Source organism: Nicotiana attenuata, chromosome 9 (genome assembly GCF_001879085.1).
Source record: "Nicotiana attenuata strain UT chromosome 9, NIATTr2, whole genome shotgun sequence".
NCBI classification, from domain to species: Eukaryota; Viridiplantae; Streptophyta; class Magnoliopsida; order Solanales; family Solanaceae; genus Nicotiana; species Nicotiana attenuata.
The window spans coordinates 12,896,429-12,923,105 of NC_031997.1; the positions used below are offsets into that span (position 1 = coordinate 12,896,429).

General features: G+C 37.6%; 1 protein-coding gene across 2 annotated transcripts; it reads right to left on the reverse strand.

Annotated features, from left to right (window-relative positions):
• LOC109232069 (callose synthase 5) lies at nt 297-15,532 on the reverse strand. 2 transcript variants are annotated; one of them, XM_019397731.1, is made up of 44 exons: nt 15,465-15,532; nt 15,264-15,298; nt 14,344-14,709; nt 14,146-14,246; nt 13,509-13,630; nt 13,314-13,410; nt 13,075-13,185; nt 12,850-12,978; nt 12,656-12,748; nt 12,258-12,349; nt 11,998-12,124; nt 11,719-11,856; nt 11,561-11,637; nt 11,377-11,455; nt 11,175-11,300; nt 10,957-11,071; nt 10,483-10,820; nt 9,790-9,842; nt 9,647-9,707; nt 9,477-9,558; nt 9,345-9,394; nt 9,178-9,264; nt 8,225-8,347; nt 8,005-8,099; nt 7,836-7,920; nt 7,610-7,770; nt 6,830-6,953; nt 6,657-6,751; nt 6,424-6,541; nt 6,187-6,338; nt 5,727-5,836; nt 5,487-5,612; nt 5,330-5,398; nt 4,429-4,618; nt 4,210-4,321; nt 4,004-4,123; nt 3,815-3,930; nt 3,640-3,723; nt 2,790-2,902; nt 2,488-2,717; nt 1,499-2,296; nt 1,327-1,377; nt 1,024-1,209; nt 297-799 (listed from the first exon to the last, which is right to left on the reverse strand). In XM_019397731.1, exons 3-44 carry the CDS (start codon nt 14,570-14,572, stop codon nt 569-571), a joined length of 5,796 nt encoding a protein of 1,931 aa, XP_019253276.1. In that variant the 5' UTR covers nt 14,573-14,709; nt 15,264-15,298; nt 15,465-15,532; the 3' UTR covers nt 297-568. The 2 variants fall into 2 exon arrangements, with proteins under 2 accessions (XP_019253276.1, XP_019253275.1); XM_019397730.1 differs by lacking the exon at nt 15,465-15,532 and having other exon boundaries at nt 15,264-15,370.

The following is a 26,677-nucleotide window of genomic DNA, read 5'->3' on the forward strand; positions in this document are numbered from 1 at the left end:
AATTATGTTTCCTCATCCCCAATTCTCTATGTACTTACTCCTCATCCCCTTCTTCTACTATGTTTGTTCTTAGCAATTTCCTTCATTGTTTAGTTTCTCCTTGTAATTCCCATTTTATCGTGGTGAAATACACTTATTAATCTGTTGGGCGTGAAATTGTGTGTGCTTAGTGTTGGGTTCGTTACATAATTTGACATGTTACTACTGATCATGCACCATGTTTCTTAGATTACCAACTTTTAGAGTAACGTTTGTCTAACTGACACTATTGCGCAGAAACTGTTACAGCATCAAAAGAAAAGAATAAACTCTTGAATTCTCATTTATCTTAAATATAAACCAAAAAAATATTGCATATATGAGCAATTATTTGCATTTATAACAAAGGAGTATACATCTTGTGCTGTAGTATTCTGAAACTATAATATGCTAAGAATTTTTATGCTCTACAATGTGTCCTGGACCAGGGAGCAGAAGGCTTGATGTGGAATTTTGAACAATGGTGTGGAAGTCATACTTCTGCTTTGCCAAAGATACAGAACGTTTGGTGTGTGATTGATAATTAAGCTCACTTGTGCTTCTTCCCACCAGCAAGAATACGTTGAATCTGAAGCCCTCTGCTGAAAGCCTGGTTGAAAAGCAGCCTTGTCTGGAACTCGGAGACAAATGGGAACCAAGCAAGAACAGCCACAGGTGCAAAGATCACGAGCCCCATTAGGTACTCGTATCCTCTGGCTAGAGCCTTCACAGATCCCCACATTCCTATGCCCTTCACTACTGGCCTACATGCCTGTGCTATCTGCAGGGCACACGATAAGACTTCAGATACACACACACACTCTCTCTCTTCTTTAGTGTTCTATATATCAAAGGCAGGTAATTGTGTTTTTCAAATGCGATGAAGTTGTCAAAATTGTAAAGAATCTCTTTCACTGACACAGCCTCAATTCCACTACCATTAGTAGCAATAATGCTGAGACAAAAACCTCTCAGTGAATAACATTGAAGATAAGAAATAGTCACCTGAAGAAGAGCCCATCCAGTTGGCAAGAAGGCCAATAAGCTGGCAAAAATGTCTCCAACAGTAAGGCTTAGGAATTTGAACAGCACAACAAGTGTGACTATGAAGCCAATGAACAGGAACAACTTCAGAAGCCTGAACATCAGCTGGAAATCAGCACTGAACTTCTTCCTACCCATGGACACGATCTGCAGATAGAAAGTACAGTTTCAGAAGTTGCTACAGAAAGACAATTTATGTGACGAGAATTTAGAGCATCTTTCTAAAGAATGGTTTCATAATGCAAGAAAGGTCCGAATGCTGACCTTCAAGACGACCATGACGAACACAATGACCAACCAGGACAAACCATAAACCTGCAATCGTATCGAGAGGAGGATTATCATATAAGTGGGATGCCAATACATTCCAGATATTGTATTGAAAGCTGAAAATTCAAGGGAGATCTATTCTCAAGAGAGTTCTAGATGTACTTACAATGATACCCTTATCATTATTGGACACATTTAGCTGATAAACAATTCCATATTGGAAAAGTAAGAAGCGCAGAGCAAGAAGAATTTCACAGAAGCGGCCAATCAAACCAGAATACTGCAGATGCTCTTGCTCCTCATCCCACCAAGACTCCCAACTCTTGGTTGCCGGAACACCAATACCTCCATGATTGCTGATCCACTTGGCCCAATCCTCCCAATCATCCACTATCTTTTGCCATTCAAAGCCTGAAGGATTAAAGAGGAAAGGAGCAAACAGCCATGAAACAACAAGGAACCACATTGAGCCACTGAGAAGCAAGAAAGCTACAGAATCAGTAACAGCTGTGCCATAAATTTGATAAGCTACGAGCAAAATCAAAATTTCCAGTGCTTTGGTGAAATGGCTCCTTGAGTACATTCTGTAGTTCTCAGCAAACTTTTCGTGTCTCACGACAAAACCACGCCCAGTTGCTCTGTATTTGGCTCCACCATGTAAAATTGTGCGGCCAAAGTAATGGAGCTTTGTTCCAAGAGAGAATGTAAAGAAGACAGCAGCCAACTGCAGGTTCATGATGATGATATCACCTGCAGCAGTTCTGAAGCCTCTTTCCAGTCCAATCTCCATAACCATTGGCAGGGCCATTAATAAACCAAGTTGAACAACAGATTGTGAGGCCATTGCAGCTTTGAGAGCATCATCACCCTTGGATCTTGCAACTTTGACAATGGACTGTTCCAATCCACTCAATGCAAGGTAGAGTTTACCATATAAAAATGCATAAACTGTGAGGACAACCAGCTGCGAGGAATAAACAAAATGATATCATAAGTATATCTTCCTTTACATCATCTCGCAGAAGAAAAAGTGATTGCCGCCACATGCTTCAAAATGGAAGTCATTGCAATGTATTATGATTTTGAAGTCATGTAGCCCATACCAGCTGAGATAAAACTTTGTAGATTAATGACATCAAATGTTACAGGACTTACCATTGAGCTGATATAAAATCCAGTAGTTGTGAAATAACAGGACAGCATACGGAAAAAGTCAAAGCGATGCCCTAATCTGTACAGATCACGGCTAAGGGTCTGCTCTCCATTACCACATGCCACTTTTGCCTCAAAGAGAGAGATTTGGTTAAGACCAACATCTCGTCCCTTTCCAACTTGAATGTATTCATGGTGAGTAACATTTCCACGTCGCAATGTTGAGTTGAAGCCTACAGAGCCAAACTTTGTGAGACAATAAGGTGATCTTTTTATGCATCAACAAACATATTTCTGAAAATTACCTGCAAATATATCCTCACTAAGATTGATACCCCTTGAAGCTTTGCTAATGCCACCGCGAGTGATGTGGAAAATTCTGTCAAATACATCTGGATGTCCATAGTGGAAGCGGACCCTAAAATCATCAAAGTAGAATATAAAAATCTCATGGCCTTGTCAGAAGTCAGAAAATAGCATAAATTTAAATTATTTAGATATAAACCAAGCGAACTCTTAACCACAAGCAAACCAGCGAAAGAAAGTCCCCACTGCTCCTGATTTAGTTTCTAACAGAAGAAAACTGTGCATTTGTCCAGGAAAGGATCTTGCTCTACATCACATAAACAATCCAGTATACTAAGTTTCTTCCTCTCCATTTGGAGAAAGAGAAAAAGCTACTTACACTATGTTTAGTTCTTAGAAGGTTAAGGGAAGGGGAAAATAATGAGAAACTAACTGTTTCCTTGCCCTTAGATATTGGTGAATTACTTCCAGTTGTTTGTTACAATTAGAAAGGAAGTAAAACAGATATACTCCCTCTTTCTGTCCAGTTTGGATAGATTGAGAAAGCTGACCTGGAGATTATCCAATTCGTCCATTTTTACTTGACATATTATTTACTTCTCTGCCAAATAAGGGAAATGATCTGTATCCCTACACTTTTATGTCTAATCATCCAACTCCTCCTCTTTTCACCCAATCACACATAGCTTTAGTTATTCAAGTCGTGACATAATGGCAGTCTTCAGCAAAAGAAGAATAAAAGTTGAACAGCACTACAGCAAATGTTTTTGCCAAAAGTTGATGCATTGATATGGGAATACAGGACTGTCTGTTGAGTAATTTAATTCATCAAGGAACCGAAAAACATACTTCAAGGGCCTTGCAAGAACTCTCTGACCAATGGTGACAAAACTTGTCTCTTGATTAGACATAAACCAAGCCAAAGAAGAAACACTGCAATTTGGAAGATGCGATGCCTTATTAGACATGTCAAAACCTGGATTTAAAGAAACTAAGCAGGCTCTATAAGAAATTATTATGCAACCTTCCAGTGAAGATATGCTCACGAACACCCAATATTGTAGGTGGACGCACTCCGTGATCTTCATTAAACTCCTCAAGAAGGTTACGCATCTTTAAAGCTTCCTCCAAGTAATTGTCCTGCAAGAGAAAGCATTAAGCGACTATTTTCTGATTACTTACCAGTAAGTATTTCAACTCAGTCTAACTTCACCTGATTCATGTCAATTGTTTGAAGAGCTTCCCCACGAGAGAAGATAATTGCATGATTCTGATTTTCAGGCTTTCCTTCTCCTATCTTTGCTGCACCAGGCAACTTTATACGGTATATTTCCTTCAAACAGAGATCATAGAAGAAATGAGGCCTTGTAGTGCACAGAATAAATTAAAATAATATTTAAGATAAAAAACAATGATAACCTGATCAAGATTATCAACTGCTTTCACCAACACTGAATAGTAAACCTTCTGAGCTTTTCCACCTTCCCGTTCTTCGACTTCATCAATATATGCTACACGGAGAGAGGGGTTGCTGCAAAGGTAAAGGAGAAAGCAGTTTTCAACAGTAAATACATTCGAGTATAGGTGAATTCAACTCTTTGTAGTTTTTCTTGTCTATTCGGAAAAATAAAAACTTACTTGACCATCAAGTTCAGAATATCAGTTGCACGCCGGTCTCCATTTCGCTTCTGATTTCCATAATTCTGGCAGGTAGCGACATAAGTGAATTTCATGTCAGCCACAGCTTCTAATTGAGCATACAATGATCTTTGACTTTTCTTATCCTCCTCAGATGGTACTGTAACAGCTTTGTATCCTTCAAGAATCTCTGCAAATAAATAGTCAAAATGCAGTGAGTTTCCAGAAAGAAAATTTAGAACTTGGTGCCCTATTTCAAGCACCTAGAAAGTATTGGTAAAACAGACTCAGCATAAAAAACTGATAGGTATTCAACAGTATATTTTCTCTTCTTATTGCATCATATAAACACTCGTTACAATCTTAGATATAACAGAGTGAGAGTCTTAGAATGAAAAAGTTCTTTTGCATTCCTTCATTTATAGCTCCTGTTACCATGTAACAGAACGAGCCGCCAGAAGAAATTCTGATTATGAAAAAATTAAGGGATACTTGACATGTAAGACTAGTACAGAACAGGGAATTTATTAGTGTTTGCATGAAAAGTATACAGAGTTTTTCCACCTCAAAGGAACCTTAAATCCATAAGAACTCCGAGCTCTGAGACCACACATGTATTAGAAGGTATATACATGTACGGGTGATTTTTGCGGGTCCTACTATTGATTCAAATGGCTACTTGTAGAACATAGCTCGCCTGAGTAGACTTCAACTACCAATTATATCGAGCACATATCATTTGGAAAGGAAAAAATTTAGAGCAGATAACAACTATTTCTTACTAAAGAGATTTTTGCAAATCTAGCTCATTCTTTCTTTTATTAACAAGAACAGTCGAGGTTCTTAGCCCTAAGATAAAATCTCTTTACAGGAAAATGGCTTTAAGAATATTATGGTTTACCTCCTTCTGAAGCCATGTCGAGAAATGCTTGAAGCTTCAAAGCTCTCCTGTAGTACATCATTCCTCTAACTGAAAAGAATATACAGTAACGATAAACAATCAATAGGAAACTGTTAAAGTCAAAAAGAATGTGATAAGAAAAAGTCTTTGAAGGTGCCTGTTCTGCAGAGAGTCTGTCCCCTTAAGGAAGCCCAATGACGTAGCTGCAAGATATTTTCATCATTTTCCCAGACCTCTGATTCCTTTTTACACCCAAGACGTTCCATGAAGTTATTCCATTCATCTAGAAGGAAATAAAGCCATGTCAAATAGACAAGAAAATATACCAATGAAGTAGGAAGAGGGACATCATATTGAAAGAAAGTTCGTCTTCAAGTAGTTGATAATAGAATGAAACCTGGATAAATTTTTTGGAGGTAGTAAATGATTGATACACCGTCTTCATTTTCCATCTCAAGATCACCCTTTGAGTAGACAGTTTCCTCACTGTAGTATGGCGTCATGACACTGCACATTAAAGCATATAATTGAACTTCTGAATTTTGGATGATAGTACAATGTATCGATGCGCTTCAACAAATGAGATATTTTGAATCTTTCGAATATTAATCATCAAAAAATCCGTTGGTATTTTTTCCACTATCCACATATTAATAGCGTATTTTCATGACTATAATAATGCAATGTTGCTTGCTAACTTCATATCATTGAATGTAGACTGAATAGAAACCTTATGCTCACTCCAAATACTAAATGCATGTCATAGGATAGTGAAATTCTCAAAGGAGAACCTCAAAATTATCGACAATCGATCTATAAACATAAGGATGTATGCCTTCGTGGATTATGAGCAGCACCTGAATGAAAGCATTTTGCGCACTCGAGGTGCACGTGGCATTTCCATGAACAATGAATTTGTGAAAAAGTGAACCCTTCTGCGTGCCTCAAGGTTTGTTGGAACTTCAACTGCTGATTCTCTTACAGTTAAGAGAAGATAAAGACGCCGAATCTGAGAAATAAATCAAGATGATGTTTCTTTTTCTATTAATCCATTAATTGAAGACAATCATCTGATCATACACATATCAAAAGACCTGTTCTTCCCACTGTGCTGTCACTGGAGGAGGGAATGCAATAGCTGTTCTCGAGTCAGTATTAGCAAAGAGTTGTTTCCCTGAATCCCGTCCATTATGACCAAGTTCTACTAGTTCCCTGAAATAATTTACAGACCATAAAGAAAATATCAAATTGAATATCTTAAATAACACTATTGATATGTATCTATTTATCAAAAATATTCATCCTAAAATGCGCAGAATTCACCAACCCGATTTCATTCACCATCATGTCTCGGGTCACTATTTCTAACATATCCTGCAGTGCTATGACAACGTTGTTCCTTTTAGATGGATCTCCATCTCTCTGCAACAAGAAAGAAAGTGAAATATCTAGCATATGAAGTTCCACTGCTACAGAGACACCGGTCAGCGAATTACTTACCAGTATCTCAAGTAGGTCAACAAATTTCTTGCAAAGGTTTTGCAAAGGACCTGTTCTGAAATTCGCAAGGAATGTGCTCTTTGAAATGCTGTTTTCAACTTCTTTTATGATGATTCCTATGATCCTGAACACACAAATTAGACAGATTAAAAGATATGCATCTAATGAAGAAGTATTAATTGTCAATTGATGCAAAAATCGGAAGGATCACAGTAAACAGCAGAAATAATGCATGAAGGTTGCAAACTACATTTAGATATGTTGCATCACCACATTATATAAAGTGGCAGATATGAGCATCCACAGAGGTACCAAAACAATGGTCAGATAAAAAAAGTTGAATGGAAGAAAAGTTAGTTGGAGAGAATGCAACTGATCTTTCAAAGACATAAAACACAAGTTAAACCGGACAGTTTACAGGATAAAAAGAGAAATTCAATAAATGACAGAAGAATTAGAACTCACATTAGGACCTAAATGAAGTGAAAAATGTAAATAAAAAGGGACTAGTGTTATGAAATAAAAGTACCAAGTGAGCTTTTAATACAACAGTGTTGTCACTGTATCTGAAAACCAAGCATTACGACATACTACAGCTAGAGAAAGCGTTGTTTGGCTTAACGAACAAAAGGAGTTAGGAGAGAGGAAAGAAACAATTCCAAATGATCCTGATGGATATTCAGGAATATACTTGAACTAAGATGCATGCTGTCGTGAAGTTGAATGATGACAAAGCTAAAATAATGATTCTCAGAGCTATGAATCAGCTGAATAAGCAACCTTTTCTCAGTTTCTCCAACAACCAGCGCATTAAGAACAAGTTTAAAAGATTCATAACATTCGATGACAGCACACTTCATGTATTCATCCGCACATATGCGCTTCCAAAGGTCAGCATCTCTAGAACGAAATTGTGAAGCCATGTCCAATGCAATTGGGATCTGCAAAGGAATACGTCAATCCATGTAGAAGAAAAAACAGAGGTGCATCAGCCGACAGTCTTTACCTTGCTAGCAAGCAAAAAGGGTGGCCATTGAATAACTTTCAGACTGGGGTCCGAGGAATAAGGAACAAGTAATAGGTCCATCTCCCTGAAATAATGTGCGCACAGTTCAATTCTCGATGTAAGAAGAACAACCAACTAGAAAACAAAAAGATGAGTTAAGGGACTTTTCCTGTCACTTATAAGATCTTCTTCACGGAAACTGCATATAAATTCATTCCATAGCTGAGCGAATTTTGCAGCTTCACTTCTCTTACTGGGTGAAACCTAGACATCCAAAAAGAATGTGTTTAATAAGAGTTTCATATTTTCCAAGTCTTTGGGCAATCTATTTATCTTCATGGAAGAAGAATTAAAAGCATAACACACGTTAAAGGTGAGGAAAGAGAAACCTCATTAAAACTCTTGGAGAGTGAAAATCCTTTTTTGTCAGTTTTGTCAGAAGGCACCAAGTAAGAGTTGAATGCACCAGGCAGAGACTGAAATCTTGATCTTAACATGTCTAGAGTTCGTATCTGTGTAAAGGAAAAGCAACAACAAGAGCAGAACCATATATTAATAAAGATTAGCAACCTCAAAAAAGTAAATGACAATTTTATAAGATGAAAGTCTAGCTTTACAGGAAAGAATAAAAGTTGCCTCAGGCCTAAAATAACTCAACCCAGACCTGATATTTGATGCAGCAGAACCCACAAGTGACAATTCGAGAGATATAACCACAGTTTTTCTACCAGAAAAGGAACTACTACTTTCAATTTTTTAATTATAGATGGATAATTAGTTGCAACAATAATTATAGCAATGCAGTCCACTGACTTCCTAACCAGCCTTCATCTTTTTTTTTAGTCAATACAGCCTTTATCACTGTCCACAAACATTTAAGTTTGGCCTAAATCTCGTTGCTGTACATAAAAGAAGATACACTTCAGATATGCCTTCTGCAATCTACTGATGATCACTCATCCGAATGCTCTATAACAACCTTCTTAATCTTGGAATATTTCTCGAATGAAAAGAAGCACATTGAATAAATAGGTTAACAAATAATTTAAGGTTGTCCCAGTTTCAACAATGCTCACTTCTGTTACCCCAAACCTGATGTTGGATTGCAATCAGGAGATTGAATTTCTGCAGCACACATAGGTTTCCAACTTCAAATATTTTCCAAGGACCATCACCACTATGCAGTGCTCTACCCCAGATATCACAATGATTAATGAGCAGCAATAATCAAGTTATCTCTAAACTAAATTCCACTAAGATCCATCGAAAGTGACCAGACATTAACCATACAAAATAGACAGAAAAATAAATGTCAATCAAGATACATTCTGAAAGTCATTACCTCACCAAGACGATCAAAGGCCCCTATAACACCACCGCACAAAGTTGAGAAAATAGCATACCAAATTTGAGCATCCATAAAGTAAACCTGTATAAATTTGGATACAATATTTACTAGTAAGAAATAAACATGAAACATGTAAAAATGAAAACAAAAGCAAGATATACCAAGATAACTGGTGCCCACAGGGAAAGCACAGCCCCATAGTTGCTCCTAGCTGTATGGATAGGATATATTCATAAGCATCAATTCGAATATACTGAATGTGAAAAAGAGGAAGTGAATTTTGGAATATATACCATCAGGGAAGAACTCATGCCAAGCATACTGAACGCGATTGATGTCCATTATCATTTTCGTGGGTTTTATAAGAGGTTTTATCTGGAGTCACATATATACCACAATTAGAAGGCAAAGACATCTACCAGTCATATTCCAAATAAGAGCAACTGAATAGGCATCCAATTACCTGAATAAAATAGCTGAAGGCAAATTTTGCACAAAGAAGTAGCACCCAGAAAAGAGTATACCTGATGCAAGAAGTGAAGCAACAATACAGCAAGTGTAAACATAAATCAGAGGAAGATGAAAGTAAAAGACTTGTTAGCATACTTTATTAGTGCAAATTGACTTTCATGCATTCCCCTCCCAACATAAATTCTTGGCTGCAGAAAAACAAGAAGGAAGACAGTTAAATAATGTTAGCTTTAGAAAATAAAATATTGGCATATATATACAAACTACAAAGTAGTGAGATGAGCGGACAGAATGTATGAGCTGCTGCGTCTTATGGAAATAGATAAATCCTATTTTTGCAAATGCTAAACCATATGATCAGAGTACAAAGAAATTCACATCAAACAAATTCATCTAAAATTTGAAACATATTAAGTTTCACATAGATTCATTCAAGTTGCACCATTGATATCCAAATTTTTTCCCTTTTCCCAGGATTTAAGTTCTTTCAGCCATCATTTTGAAAAAGCATGGGAGCCGGCAGTATTTCAATTTAAAATTCTGGTAAAATACTGTGTATTATTTCCTCTGTAGAAGATCTTCACGCTTCGTATAGGGACTCAGACCAAAAAGTGATATGTTTTATTGGTGGTTAACTAAAGGAAAATACAATAATGTTCAGACGTGGTGAAAGAAGAAGCAGAAGAATAGATAGTATTAGTAAAGAATTTGGTTTCAGCTCAAAAGATTGATTAACTGCAGATTTCATGACTGACTACAGAGGAGAATAAACTGTTCTTAAGAAACTAAATATGCACTTTTATTGGTCAGAAGTTTTTTTGTTATTACCTGTGACCACCACAGTAGAAACCTTACAACAAGCCAATCCGAGTTCTCAATCCATCGACGGAGCATTGGGAATATAAACAAAACTGCAGTGAGTAAATTGGGTAGTAGGTATACAGCCACAGCCATTAGGTACAAAGGAGGAATGCCCTTCATCTTGTCCAGAAATGTCAGGGAATTTCGAATCTTCGTAAATAGCTCTGAGTTGCTTTCTTGGACATAAAACAATGGGAGGATGATAGACCATGCAAGGCTGACAATTATCTTCAGAACGTTCCTCAGTACATCTGTGAACTTCCATCTATGATAGCCCGGAAAGTTCAGAACAAGGTCCAGGATGCCTAGCATAAAACACAAGGGATGGTTATTTTTCTACTAAACTGCTACAAATTAACATGTAAATTTGGAAATAATAAGAGCAGAAAATTACACAAGATAAAAATGCTATTTCAAAGAAATTCATAATTAATTACATACTTTGGAGAAAGCGAAGAAACGCTGCTGTGATGAAAATACTGGACAAGTTGTATAAAGAATCCTTCCGAAATATATCCAACACAGAGATATCACTCCACGCAAATATGACCATGGCCTGCAAGAGTACATTACCAAAATGTCCCAAAAATGGAACAAGTACATAGTAAGGAGAAAAGAAACAGTATTTAATAATCTTAAATACAGTTTGAGTTTTCCACCTGCAAAGCCAGGACAAAGAAGGTCCAAAGACGATCAAAGCTTCGGAAGATATGCCAAAATGATCGGGTCTCAACAAAATAGGACTTTCCCATTTTTCCAGGTTTTTTAGTAGAAGCTCCTTTTCCCTGTAGTAGCAGTCATTAGGTAAACAACTCTTCTGCTGATAGAAGGGGAAACTTCTGATGAAAGTACAAGGCATACTTGTGTGGTGTCACGTGTTGATTTGAAGAAATCACCGTCATCACGCATAGGCCAACCTAAAGAAAAGCAATCTTGCGACCTGAACAACGTATATCAAATCCAATGCTTACATAAGAAACCATTTGTCATTTTGTTATTCCCATTATCACAGTAGAATTAATTGTTCTAATTAAACTTCAAGTACCAGAAAAATTCATTGAGGTCATCATAATTGCACCAAGTTGAGTATGGTGCTTTTCCATTTTTGCTTTTCTTGGCTTCCTGGAAGGGAAAATCATCGTTAGATCATCTTGAAAAGGAAACTTGAAGTGTAAGAAAATGCAGATATTTGAGACACATTACCTTATCAATCACTCGATAAATGGGAGTAATGACCTTTCGTAGGAAAGATTCATCATCTCCACCGTAAGAAGGCTTGATATTTTCTCCAGTGACAATGCTGACATTTCCAGCTAAGAGGCCATGGAGTTCGTATGCCATCTAAATCAATTATTTTCAGAAGTTATTTTCGCATTTAAGGAAGGCTTCCACTGCAGATGTGTGTGACTGTAGGTGTATAGTGTATTTTGACATCTATAGACTCAAAGTGGTGGTATAAAAGGAGATTAATGAACCACTCACATTATGGAAGATGTAACATAGACACTCCGGCATAAAGCGAATATTAGCTGCTTCACCCCAGATTAGAAGGTAAAGTCCCATGTAAAGTATTTTTCTCTGTTGCGCTTCTTGTGGAGCTTGAGGAAGCCTAAAAGCAATAAGATTTGTTGCATGAAATGGTACTCATTATTTATGGTTTATACACTTCTAAAACCCTAAAACAGCATAAGCATATGAGAGAGTCCACTTGAAAGAAAGTATATGTATTTCCAATATCTTACCGTAAACTGTGTTTTTTCCCCAAGTATTTACACCATGTTTTGTAGTTTTTGAACAACTTGTTCATTAGTGCGTCCACAGCTCGATCGTCAAGCTACATGAGAAACAATAGTTTATAAGAATAGATTATGATTTTGTTACTTTCTTGTATACCTTTGCTTTCTTGCTATAACAAATCCAGACAGATAAAGAAATGCATTTACTCTAGAGTTTAGACTAATCAATCAGACGAGACTGATAAGAAGATTAACTAGTACGAAGCATGTGGTTAAGAGCTAGACTACAAGGTCTAGTTTATATCCAAGGTAAAATGAATAAGAAATCTTAGGAGCACCGATACAAAATATTGAATATAATGGTGAACAGAAAACACCATAATTTAGCTATATGTGATACATGCCTTGTTAAGTGGCTCAGCCTTGGGAATTAGCCTTATATGAATATTTGCAAGAAGCAAAATCAAATTCTCCCGCTGGTTTCTTACGTTATCCCTCTGCAGACAACACAAACGGGTTAACAATTTTCATTCTGACCAAAGACCTGAGTAGAGTTTCAAGCAATTCTAATCTTATTCTTCGAATTAGAAACTATTACCTGAAACCCGAACATGGCCCTTAGCCAATCTAGAACATCCAGTTCCCCCGCTTTTTGCCTTTGTTGTTCAAATGAAGCTGGCCAATTCAAGCCACGTGTATTCGAGAGAGCAGAAACTGCCGCTTTAACCTGGTGAGGAGTTTTAAAGGGAAAGCTAAGAGTCTTTACATACTATTCCAAACTATATGTGCCTATTTTTTCTGTCTGTATGTGTGTCTGTAGTACCTCTTCAAGTTGCATAATGGACTGGGACGCTCCAGCTGAATCCAGGGGAAGAATATTATAGGGGGCATATATTTCCTTTTTGGCCTGAACATCATTTGCTGCGGCAATGATCTGTTCAATAATTCATGTCATTCAGCTCTTGCATAGAATCCTCCAGTGAATGCCAGAAAAGTTAAGAACATTTAAGTGGAACCTTCATAATTGCACAAATTATTATTTTTTTTTATATTAGTACTGACCTCAGGAGCAACTTCTTCAACTTTTTCAGACTTGTTAACAGCACAAAGAACTTCAAAAAGCACTCCAGCAGTCTGATATGCTTTGCCAAGCTGAGCTCTGTTTTCAAGAGATTAAAAAACCAAAACAAATTAGTACCAGGCCTCGCAACAAATCTATAAAAAGGATGTTTACGAAACAAAGATAGTTACAGTTACCTGTCTGCTTGTTCTCCCTTGTTAAGAGACACGACATATTGCTCATAGTATTGCTTGTAAAAGCTCTCAATCTCCCGTGCATCAGTCTTTTTCACCCGAGAAGCAAGACTCGACGCATTGTCCTGAGTGAAACCAATTCCTTTAGCTAAACCCTATACTTAACAATTGGGACTACAGGAATCTGCTGGGAATATTGAGGACCGAGACAATTGACCCAACAGTGCCCTACCGGTAATTAATCCTTATAACCCCCTAAAAGTTAAAAACCCAGAGTACAATATGAAAATTTATGCACATTGTCCAAGCATTTGTACACGACTTTGCATGAACCCGTCATTACATTCTGAAAATTTCCATCAAAAAATAGCTGCCTATTATATTTTCCCCCATTAAACTGACGAACTTGTTAAACAACTGAACCGAACCGGTATAATGCCTCTCTTTGCCCCTATGTAACAGGGAAAGTAACATTTCCCAATGTATAACCACTTGATTTTCTCCCTCAAGTAAGAAAAAAAAACAATAAAGAGGATATTAAAATAAGAGTTCATCTTATATACACGTGTGTAAAGAAATATTTTTTTTAAAATTCAAGACTAGTTAAACTCTTAAAATAAATAAATGGAATCATACGTACACGCTCTAAACGTTGGAAGAGATTGGTTTTGAACTGCCGAACACCACGTCCACTTGAGGTGGGGTCTAATCTATGCGCCTTCTCAAACGCATAGAACCGACCTATAACAACAGAAAAAATAGAGAATGTAATTGCAGAGATTCGTGCATTTGATAGTACATAGGTTGAATGTAATATAGTAGGTGAAGAGAGACATACAGAGATAGGCGACACGAGGGCGTTCATTTTGGATCTCTCTAGCGACGCGAAGGATTGGGGCAATGGACTGGAGAGAAGAGGGAACAACCTCGTTGTCAAATACCTCCATAGAGAAGGTAGTGGTGGCGGCGCTGCGTGACGGCCGTCGAGTCAGTGACGACGGCCCCGCTCCACCCGCTACCGGTGTTTGGGGATCCATTCCCTCTGCCGGTCTCGCCGGATTCGTCATTTTTTTACTTTTTTTCTCTCCTAAGTCAGTGTTGTCGGTAGCTTAGCTAACTGAATGTAGCTTAGGCTTCGACACCACCGCTCCCTTCCAGCTCCTCCAGCTCCGCTTTTCCTTTCTCCCTCTCTTCCGTTAAATTTCTGTTCAAAATATACACATATTCACTCATATTCACGATCAAAATTCACGAAAATTAACGCTTATACATCTACATATATGATTAAACACGTACACACATTATCATACATCCAACAATCATGATTGAACACGGATCCAATTAATTCGTAAATAAACACATACATACACGTTGTAGTACGTACATTCACAATCATGCATTATGCAGATACACTGGATACACACACACACATGTACATTCAGGTATATATTTACTTGTTTAACCGGCTGAAATTACAATTAAACCTGTATAAAATGAAGATCAGCTTTGATCATGATAGTCAAATATATGCATAATATTTCTCGTAAATTCGTAATCATAATACGACGCATAAACAGGCTCGTTTCCGAAATTAACATACATATACGTCCATATTCATGAACACACACATGGACACACACACACACACCACAATGATATACTCACAAAAGTTTTTCCTTACATTATCAATCAACTATATACACAAAAACGCATACGTTTATACGATCGGTGAAGACCGAAACGACGAAGGAAACTTACGAAGCTTGACAATGAAGATAAGAAGCAGCCTCTGGCTGAAAATCACCACATGCACGAGGAGAAAAATAAAAATGGAATTATTAGTTTTAGCTTAATAAATCGGAGCTTATTATAATATACGCACATATGAAATTTCTAGAGAGAGGTGAAATTAAAGGTGGGGAAAAGGAGAGATGAAATGAATGTTAAGGAAAAACGTACCAAGCGGAGGCCAAAAGAAAAAGAAAGAGAGAGAAGTGTCGAGATAGGGGGAGAGGAGGGAATGAAGGGAAGGATTTAAAACGCGAGAATCAGTTCAGTTGGATGGGAGGGAGTGGGAAGAAATTAACGGAATACGTGACGGTGGAGCTTCTTTTGCGGGCAGAGACAGTTGTCTATTCTGTTACAAGTTCTGTTACCAGTCTTCAACCGGTGGTGAGTAAAATTTTCAGCTTTCCTTTTACCGGGAAGGGGAAATGTGGAATACAAAGTTTACCGGGTGAAGACCGTGTTTGTTTCCCATAAACTTTTTTTTTTTTGTTGTTGCATTTTATGATATAGAACTGTAGCTACGTCAAGAAAATAGAATTCTAGTCAAGCCTATATTACTAGTCTGATTGAAAAAATGAATTCCAAATTAAAGATGTACGAATAGTAGCCTAATAATTAATGAAGTTGAAGGAGAATTATGAAGTTTTGGTGGGAGCGAAAAATACTTGGTGATTATTTTTATCTTTCTAAACTTTGATGGATAGAGTTATTTAATATTATATTGATTATAAATATCAAGTATCTGGTGGAATATTATGATACCCTCAAGTTAGACTCGGACTCCACCATCATAAAAATATAAATTCCAAAGATGTGCCAGTTTAAATAGTAAAATTTTACTTAATATGTAATAGCTTGTTACGTGTTTAAAAATTAGAATTGTAGCTACGCCGAGAAAAATAGAGTTCTAATCAATACTACTTTTTTACAAATTTAACCAAAAAATTTGTACAATCAACCTATATGTTAAATTGTCCATCTAACTCTACCCAATTGACATAATTTGTTTATGTAATTAAATAAAATATTTTTCGAAATTAAAATTTTAGTTTCAATCAAACCAACCCAAATCTGCTCCAAATGATCTTAATTTTGAAACAAAACCTTCAAATGCCAACACAAACAATCTTCAATTACCAATTCAGTCAAATAAGACCAAATCAAAAAGAATCAGTTTGTTTTTTTCAATATTTTTTAAGGACCAAAATGAAGTACAAAGATTTTTAAAGTAAATCACTAAATCAGTGTTTGAACTAAAAAGTTAAGCACAAATTATTTATACGTATTAAGTAATTTTAACAAATTAATCATTAACTTCTAGTTTTCACCACCAAACAAGAAATTCAAGCTTCCAATATGTAAGTAATATGTTGTTCCTGGCGAAGAAGATATCTATTTTCGTAACAAAGTTAAAAACGAGGACAATATCTAAACATCAACCCTTAGGGGTCAACCGCTGCAATTTTGTGGAGTTATCCATGAAATAGTATCCCACCGTTATAAAAAACGGAAATGGGTCTGATATGTCTCTCTACTATCATCAATAGTTCAAAAAGGCCCTGTCACGACCCAAAATTTAGCCTCTCGTGATGGCGCCTAACGTGGTACTAGGCAAGCCGACACTTCAAAATACTTCCAACACTTTTAAATGAAAAATAAAATAACACAGGTTTAAATCATCAAACTCTCAAAACTAGATAAAAGGTCAAAACCTATTATGAAAATTTCCAACATCAGGGTGTCATTGAGTACATGAGCGTCTATACAACACAAGTCTGGAAATACTATCTATGAAAGACTGAACTAAATACATAAAGCTAAAAGATAGGGAAGGAGAGACAAGGTCTGCGAACGCCGGGCAGCTACCTTGGAATCTCCAAACGATCAAGTTGCGCAGAGAATCAACACCCACCGCATCCAAAAACACCTGGATCTGCACACGAAGTGCAGGGTGTAGCGTGAGTACAACTGTCACGATCCAAAATCTAACTAGTCGTGATGGCACCGAACTCAACCCCCTAGGTAAGCTAAGTAACAACTATCCAAGTCCAATGAAATCATGAAAACAATTAAATAGAGAAGTTGTTTGAATCTTATACATTTTCTCAAGAACTAGTAGTACAAATCACGAGCTTCTAAGAATAGAGTTTACAAAGATGAAATGAAGTAAATACATTATCTGTTTGAAAAGAACATAAACAGGGTTGTATGAGTCTAAGGCTACCATGAACAAGAGGCAGCTACAGCCGGAACGCAGGTACGTCTTCAAGTCCGGCTCCCCTCGAACACAACAACATCATCAGTCAACATCTGCATGCAAGGTACAGAAGTGTAGTATGAGTACAACCGACCTCATGTACTCAATAAATAACAAATCTAACCTTAGGTTGAAACTAGTGACGAGCCGGAACAAAGGTTGGGTACAACACCAATAGCTAGCAACAGTTCATAATAACGTAAAGCAAGTAATAAAAGAAGTAACTCGGAATGTAAAATGCTCAGGTTATTCATAGTTCCTAAAAATAGTTCCGCTTTTCAAGTATATCGGTGAAAACCCAAATCCTTTACCGAAATCATCGAAAATATGGGTAAGTTTGAAAACTGTAATTTTTCCCAAAAACCTTTCAACAAGTAAATGTTTCATTTTCAGATAGCATGAGGAATGTACATCTCTATGCCTACATGTCAAGATACATGTAAAATCATGGATGTCATCAAAACCGAGTAGTAGAAGGAAATGCATCCCTATGCATGTATCTCAAGTACGCATGTCAAATATAATGCCTCTCAGTGATGAACTCATGTACTCACACTCTCAGAGTACTCAATCTCACCGTCTATTCTATCTTACCGTGCTCAATTCTCAGCATACTAAATCACTCAGCATTGTACAATACTCGTTGCGGCGTGCAACCCAATCCACATATATATAGCCCTAAGTCTCGTTGCAGCGCGCAACCCAATCCATATACATATAGCCATAAGACTCGTTGCGGTGTGCAACCCGATCCATATATATATATATATATATATATATATATATATATATATATATATATATATATATATATATATAATTAACTGTCACTGGAGGTATGTCCAGACTTCGGAGGGGCTCCTTCAGCCCAAGTGCTATATCGTTGCGGCGTGCAGCCCGATCCCATAAAATGTAATCAATATAACATGTTGCAGCGTGGCAGCCCGATCCCATAATATCGCTCTCACTCGGGCCCTCGGCCTCACTCAGTCATCAATGTCTCTACTGTCTCCAGTCTCTCAAGCTTACAATGCCATGAAACTAGCCCAAAATGATGATATGATGTGTCAATAAATGATAACAGAGACTGAGATATGATATGCATATGAATGCGTATGACTGAGTATGTAAAGCAATGAAAGCAGATAGCTCAACAGTAAAAAGAGACCTCAGTGGGTCCCAACAGAATAAGCATGTAGCCTAGGCATGATTTCTAACATGTATCACAGCTCAATAGCTCAAGTACGTAGAGATTTCATGGTTACGGATAAGATCAGGTAACTACACAGTACCATAGAAATAATAAAGTCACATTCACACGGTGCACGCCCACACACACGTCACCTAGTATGTGCGTCACCTCAACACCAAACACGTAACACATAATTCGGGGTTTCATACCCTCAGCACCAAGTTTAGAAGTGTTACTTACCTCGTACGAGCCAATTTCAATACCGAGCAAGCCAAGCGATGCTCCAAAAAAGTCACCCCGCGTGTTCTGATCTCCGGACGGCTCGAAACTATCCAAAAACAACTCAAATACATCAAACAATGCTAAAGGAACCAATCCCAATCGGAAAAAGGTTAAATCTTGAATCAAAAGCCCAAAATCGGCAAAAAAAGTCCAACCCGGGCCCACGCCCTTCTTTGTGGCCCTGGAGGTATTTAGGACCTCTAATTTGGGTAGTTCTAGACCATCCTAAGGTGTTTAAAGGAGAAAAGTCTAAGCGTCAACCAAAACAATTAGGACTGCATTTAAAGGGGGGAACAATTAAAGGCTCACATTTTACCTCCACAGGCAGAACAAATAAGTGCACGTCTCAAACAACTGCTTAAGAGAAAAACCTTAGAACATGATATCTAGGTGAGTTGAGAGTATACAGTATTAAATTAGGACCGAAGTGCCAAAGACCTATTCAGCTTGCTTACTGATTTTAGACCTGTTGGATATGAACAATTACGGATAACAGAACATGATTTTATAGTTGCAGAATTTTAATCGCCCTATAGGCTTGCCTAGGAGTTTAACAGTGATGTCCTATGAGCATGATATCTATTATTGAGCAGGGATGCAGTAAAACTGTAAACAATTTCAAACGGGCGATTTGACTCCTATAGGCATGCTTTCTACTGACATTGATTGAGAAACGAGTAAGTTAGTTAATCTGATTCAGAACTTGCAGGCGTGATTTAAAGTTAGGCCGGTTTTAGATCCTGTAGGCATGATTTCTATTAAAGCCGTTTTAATCCTATAGACATGATTTCTAAGGAGATGAATTTGAATACATGCTGTAAGGGAAACTGAACTTCAATTACTTTACACCCTATAGGCATGATATCTAATTATAGAGCTGATTTAGATCCTATAGGAATGGCTTCTAATTGTGTGAAAGTAAAGCATGCAGAATTCACCAAAGCAAGTCCTATAGGCATATTATCTAACAAATACATTAAAATAGACCCTATAGGCATGTTATCTACCCGATTTTACCCACAATATGCAACTACCCACCCCTTTTCACTAATCACCCCAAATGTTTGTTTACAATAATTATTACAGACCAAGAACTGAATATAAATTACATAAATAAAGTAGAAGCTAAGCTATAGGGAGCATGCAGTAGGCCCAAATGATTTACAAGCCTCCAGTAGTCTCAAATGTCAAAGTTCCATAGCCAATTTCATGTCCAGGTGTGTCAGAGTTCCCTAAGGACCTCAAGAATTCTGGGCAGTGCTCACACCCAGACTTTTCTCAAATGGTAACTGATTATTGTGCGGTGTGGAAGTGCTAGCCCTGATATGCTAGAGCTCAGAGAGATCTCAAGGGTCTCAAGGCAGTACACATATCAGAGGGGCAAAACCTAATAATCTAAGAGTAAAGTGAGAGTGCTTGACATAGTTTTGAAAAGGTTTTGAAAATAGTACAGAGATGACTCTAGGAGTGAAAAGGTTTTCTCAAACAGGAAATAGTTTGGTGGTAAAAGACAGTTTGAGAAGAGTACCAAAACTCTTTTGAAAATAGCAGACAATCCATTGGTCATAAAACATCCAGATTCAGAAACACTCAACAAACAGATCACATGGGGATAAAGGCATTGGGGCACATAAGAGTCACATTGGGGGTACATGGATAGGGTATAGAGGAAACATATAGTCAATAACTACATAAAACACTTAGGGTCTTAGAGACTTAGCAGGCTAGTCATGGTCAGTAAATAGTTAAGACAGATATCACAGATGTAATATAGAAAACCTGACATATCTTGAACAGGATTAAACATACAGGCAGGGTCAATCATATACATCAAATAATCAACATGATCACATAATTAAGGGATTAAACAGAAATTCACAAACAGGCTGGTGAAATATCAGATAACTAGGTGAAGTGTAGGCATGCTAATCATACATTGAACAGGACAGAGTTTAGACATGCTAGGCAAAGAAGTAAGCAGGAAGACAGGTTGAATTCATAGCTGATGAACTAGTGCAGGAATGAAACACATAGGGTTTGGGTTTCAAAATTTAACTAGAGACATACCACTTGAAGAAAAGAGTGCAGAATATAAAGCAGATGTAGTTCCAATATCTTGCCTTGGCTTTCAGCCGGCTAGACCAGTGAATACCACATGTAGCAGAGAAGAAAAGAGAGCTTTAGAGTGTAACTGTGTTTCGTGAACTAATGTTTTTTTTTGTCTGAAGTGAGAATAGGAGGGAGTTTATATAGTAATCAAAAGCTTAGCAAAATAAGGTAAGGGATCAATTAAGTAGCAATTAGAAAAATTCAAGGAATCAATCACATGTAAAATCAGTAAGTCTTCCCTTTAATCAAGGGATAATTAATGGTAAAAGCAGGACAAATACTTAAGGAAGGAAATCGAGTACATAGTAGGTAATCAGGGGTGAATGCACAGGGGTTTCAATTAAGGAAACAATCAGTAAGAATCAGCAAAATAACAAATAAGGCAAGGGAAAATTAATTAAGGCAAGCAGTTCAATTAAACCGGGTAGAGAGGTAAGAATCAAAAGTTTTGTTAAGGAAAAGTGTTCAAATCAAACCAGGAAATAAGGATTTCAGAATAATCAAGGGTTCAATCAAAGAGAAAATCACGTAAAGAGTCAGCAAGTATCACAAACAACTTAAATAAAGCAAGAAATAACAGTTAGAATGAACATAGACATATAGGATCAGTAGAAAAGTTGAACCAAGAACTTAGTAGAGGCATATTAGGATAAGAAAATCACGAGACATTTAAATGGCTAAAGAGAAATCACAAGAACCAAGGCAAGAACACAGTCAGTACACCAGTACTCAGAAACCAAGCAAAGAATGTCAGAAATTAGGGTTTTTAGTATAAACGAGTTAAGGTTGTAGCAAACTTACGAAATCAGTCAAAACATATAAGAAGTAGAAGATCAAACACTCAAAAATTACCAAATGTTTTGGAAAAAAGAAATTTCAGGAAATCCTAGTATAGAGAAAGATGAAAAATTACTAGAAAATCATACGATTCTTGTAAAGAATCACAAGGTTATTGTAAAACTCATATGAAATAAGTCCAAATCATCTCAGATCTGTACAGATCTAAGAGGTTCAGAAGAAAAAAATAGGGTTTAGAGGAGAACAACACAGAGGTGAAGAAACACGCTTAGAAACCCATAGATCATAGTCGATGTAGGACGATCTTACTCGGGATCACACTAGAACAGCCTGAAACAGGCGAGAAAGGGGCCATAGATGCAAGCCAACTAACCCTGGTCCCTTGAGGACCCTGGAGATGGAAATACCAACGCGGGAGAGGTTACTAGAGGCTTGGGGGGTGGTGAGAAACCACCATAGATAGCCATAGATGAGTGACGGTGAGGTCCGATTAGGGTTAGGCTTGAGAGCATTTGAGAGAGAAGAGGGATTTCAGGGCGGCGGATGGTGGGAAATGAAAGGGTTTGGGGGTCGTTTGGGACTAATTGAAAGGGTTTTGAGACCAGATCGGGTATTAGGGTTTGGACTTTGTAAATTTAAATTGAAATTGGGCTGGTATTGGGTTGAAATAGGACTAAAATTGAAATAAAAATAGGCCAGATTTTAAATAGCCACTTTTAATAACTAAATAATTTATAAAAATAATAAATGAATTCCAAAATATCTTTGTGTACTAAAATGATTTAAAATAGTTATTTAACATTTTAAAAATATAAAAGACCATTTTATGCATAAATAATGTAATTATGCATTAGTATGGGCTATTATTGCAAAGANACAACAACTCAAAAATTAACCTAAACTAGTTTGGTAAAAGAAATTACTAGGAAACCTTAGTTTAGAGAAAGATGAAAAATCACTCGAAAATCATACGATTCTTGTAAAGAATCACAAGGTTATTATAAAACTCATATGAAATAAGTCCAAGTCATCTCAGATCTGTGCAGATCTAAGAGGTTCAGAAGAAAAAATTAGGGTTTCGAGGAGAACAACACAGAGGTGAAGAAACATGCTTAGAAACCCATAGATCATAGTCGATGTAGGACGATCTTACTCGGAATCACACTGGAACAGCCTGAAACAAGCGAGAAAGGGGCCATAGATGCAAGCCAACTAACCCTGGTCCCTTGAGGACCCTGGAGATGGCAGTACCAATGTAAGAGAGGCTACTAGAGGCCTGGGGGGTGGTGAGAAACCACCACAGATAGCCATAGATGAGTGACGGTGAGGTCCGATTAGGGTTAGGCTTGAGAGCGTTTGAGAGAGGAGAGGGATTTCAGGGCGGCGGATGGTGGGAAATGAAAGGGTTTGGGGGGTCGTTTGGGACTAAAAAGGAAGGGGCTCTTTGTGGCCGTTGATCTCTATGATCAACGGCCGAGATTGAAAGGGTTTTGGGCCGGATCGGGTTAATTTGAGCTGGGTAAATTTAAATTTAAATTGGGCTGGTATTGGGTTGAAATAGGACTAAAATTGAAATAAAAATAGGCCAGATTTTAAATAGCCACTTTTAATAACTAAATACTTTATAAAATAATAAATGAGTTCCAAAAAATATATTTTCGTGTACTAAAAATGATCTAAAATAGTTATTTAATATTTTAAAATATAAAAGACCATTTTATGCATAAATAATGTAATTATGCATTAGTATGGGCTATTATTGCAAAGATGTGCAATTTAGCCTAAAAATGTAAATATAATTGCAAAAAAAATGCACTAAAATATTTAAATAGTATGTTGGCATAAATAAAGAATTTAGATGACTAAATCATCACAAAAGTATTTGAAGGATAATTATTGAATATTTATATAAATAAAAAGAGAAGGAATAAATTGATTTGGAGCTTTTAAAATTATAAAAAAATTATAAAAAATATTTATGCATGCTTATAACTGCATATGTGCTATTTTGAAAATATATGAGGAAAAATTGGGTATCAACAAGCCTTTATGTGAAAATTTAAGAAAAATGCTAAATCTTGCCTTTAAAATTGAATTAAGTTGACTTCGATCAACATTTTGGGTAAATGGACCCGGACCCGTGATTTGACGGCCCCGGAGGATCCGTAGGAAAATAAGGGACTTGGGCGTATGCTCGGAATTGAATTCCGAGGTCCCTAGCCCGAGAAATGAATTTTTGAATTAAATTTTTTACCTGAAAATATAAGAGTTTTTGGAAATTTAACGATGTTTGATTTCGATGGTATCGGGCCCGTATTTTGGTTCCGGAGCTCGGTACAGATTTAATATGGTAAATAAGTTATGTCTGCAAAATTTGGTAAGAAACGGAATTTATATGACGTGATTCGGACCCTCGGTTGTGAAAATAGTAACTTTAAGAGTTCTTGAGATATTCGTTGATTTTGATGCTAAATTCGTTGTTTAAGATGTTGTTTCGGCGATTTGATCGCACGAGTAAGTCTGTATGATGTTTTTAGGTTTGTGGGCATATTTGGTTTGGAGCCCCGAGGGCTCGGGTGAGTTTCGGATAGGTTTCGGGATGTTTTGGACTTAGGAACTTCTGCTGTATTGCTGCTTCTAGTATTCTGATCCTTTGTGCTTCGCACGCGAAGCACACTCTCGCGAACGCGAAGTGCAAGCTGGGCTAGGGAGGGGTTTCTTCTACGCGAACGCGAGGCCTTGATCGCGAACGCCGAGCACTAGGGGGATTGCTCTTTGCGAACGCGACCGGCCATACGCGAACGCGTAGTGTAATGGAGGGGGGCTGGGGAAGTCTCTGAGTTGCTCTTCGCGAACGCGGTCCCAGGCCCGCGAACACGATGGTCAGGGGGGACAGACCATCGCGAATGCGAGCAGCTCATCGCGAACGCGAAGGCCCTTCTGGCCGCAATGCTTCGCGAATGCGAAGAAAGTCTGTCCAGTGTTTTAAAAACAGAATCAAAACGGGAGTCTTCCACAATTTCATATTTTCTTCCATAGAAACCGACCTTGGGCGATTTTTGAAGAGGGATTTCAACACCAAATCATAGGTTTGTGTTCTTAAACTCATCTCTTTCATTTTCCATCAACACCCATTAGATTTCTAGGCCTAAATCTTGTTCTTACATGGTAGAATTAGGGATTTTGGGAAGAATTGGGGTTTTTACAAAATTGGAAATTTAGACCTCGATTTGGGGTCGGATTCCGAAACTAATTACATATTTGGGCTCGTGGGTGAATGGGTTTTGGTCCGAACCTCGAGTTTTGACCAAGCGGGCCCGGGGTCGATTTTTGACTTTTTGGGGAAAAATGATAGAAAACCTATAATTAAGCATTTGAGTTGAATTCTTTAGCATTTATTGATGTTGTTAAGTTAGTCATGGCTAGATACAAGTGAATTGGAGACGAAATCTAAGGGGAAAGCGGTATTTGAGGCTTGAGTTTGGCCGTGGAATCGAGGTAAGTGTTTGGTCTAACCTTAGCTTGAGGGAATAGGTGTTGTGTCTTATTTTCTACATGTTAGTGTTGTGTACGACGTATAGGTGTGGTGACGAGTATCTATACGTTGGTGTCGAGCATGCCCGTGAGTCCTATACTGTGACTGTTGTGATTCTTATTATGTACTGTCCATGCTTAAATTGATGATTATCCATGTTGGACAAGACATATGATAATTTCTTGGTAATTGACCATTGTTGAGTATTGGCTTAAGTTGAGATTTATTTTATGAAGTTAACTGTTGGAACGAGATTGGTTATAGCTGATTCCCTTGCCGGGATGTATTTGTTTCTATTGTTGATTCCCTTGCCGGGATGTATTTGTTTCAATTGTTGATTCCCTTGCCGGGATGTTATTGTTTCTGCTGTTTGGGTGAGGAAAGGGTGATAAAGCACGAAGGGTGATGCCGTGCACATTCATACTTATGCATATGGTGAGAAAAGAGTGATAAAGCACAAAGGGTGATGCCGTGCACATTTACATTTATATTGATGCATCTGGTGAGGAAGAGAGATAAAGCACGAAGGGTGATGCCGTGCACATTCTTATTATTCACATGGTGAGGAAGAGTGATAAAGCACGAAGGGTGATGCCGTGCACATTTTATTATTGATTGCATGGTGAGGATTGAGAGTAAAAGCACGAAGGGTGATGTCGTGCATTCATTTTCTGTTTGCTGTGATTATTTGTTGTTATCGGTTCAAGTGCCTTAATTGCTTCATTTCCACTATTTATGTGTTCCTTTACTCTAGTATCCCCCATAGCATGTTGCCCTTCCCGTTAATTTTTGTTTAGCTTCTATTATCGTTATTCTGTTAGATATTGTTTAACTGCACAGGTTTGTGATGTTTGTCGTGTCCTAGCCTCGTCACTACTTCGCCGAGGTTAGGCTCGACACTTACCAGTATATGGGGTCGGTTGTACTGATGCTGCACTCTGCACTTTTTGTGCAGATCCCGATACTGGAGCATACGCACCGTAGTTCGAGGTTGCTGCCTTCAGTCCAGTGGAGACCCGAGTTAGTCCTGCAGGCGTTCGCAGGCCTTGGCGTCCACTTCTATCCTGTTTCTTTTCTGTTTTATCTATTTCCGAGATAGATGTGTATTTCATTGTTCAAACCTTTATTTGTAGTATTTGTAGACCGTCCGTGAGATTGTGACACCAGTTCTGGGTGGAGTGTTATCATGGTTTCGTATTTGCATTAAGTTA

Bases quoted from the DNA above. Each gene is read 5' to 3' on its own strand.
- LOC109232069 (XM_019397731.1), bottom strand. From the start codon at position 14,572: ATGACGAATCCGGCGAGACCGGCAGAGGGAATGGATCCCCAAACACCG. The intron at 9,395-9,476 runs GTATATATTCCA...CTATCCATACAG, and splicing joins GCATGAGTTCTTCCCTGATG to CTAGGAGCAACTATGGGGCT. The intron at 1,378-1,498 runs GTAAGTACATCT...ATACGATTGCAG, and splicing joins ATAATGATAAGGGTATCATT to GTTTATGGTTTGTCCTGGTT.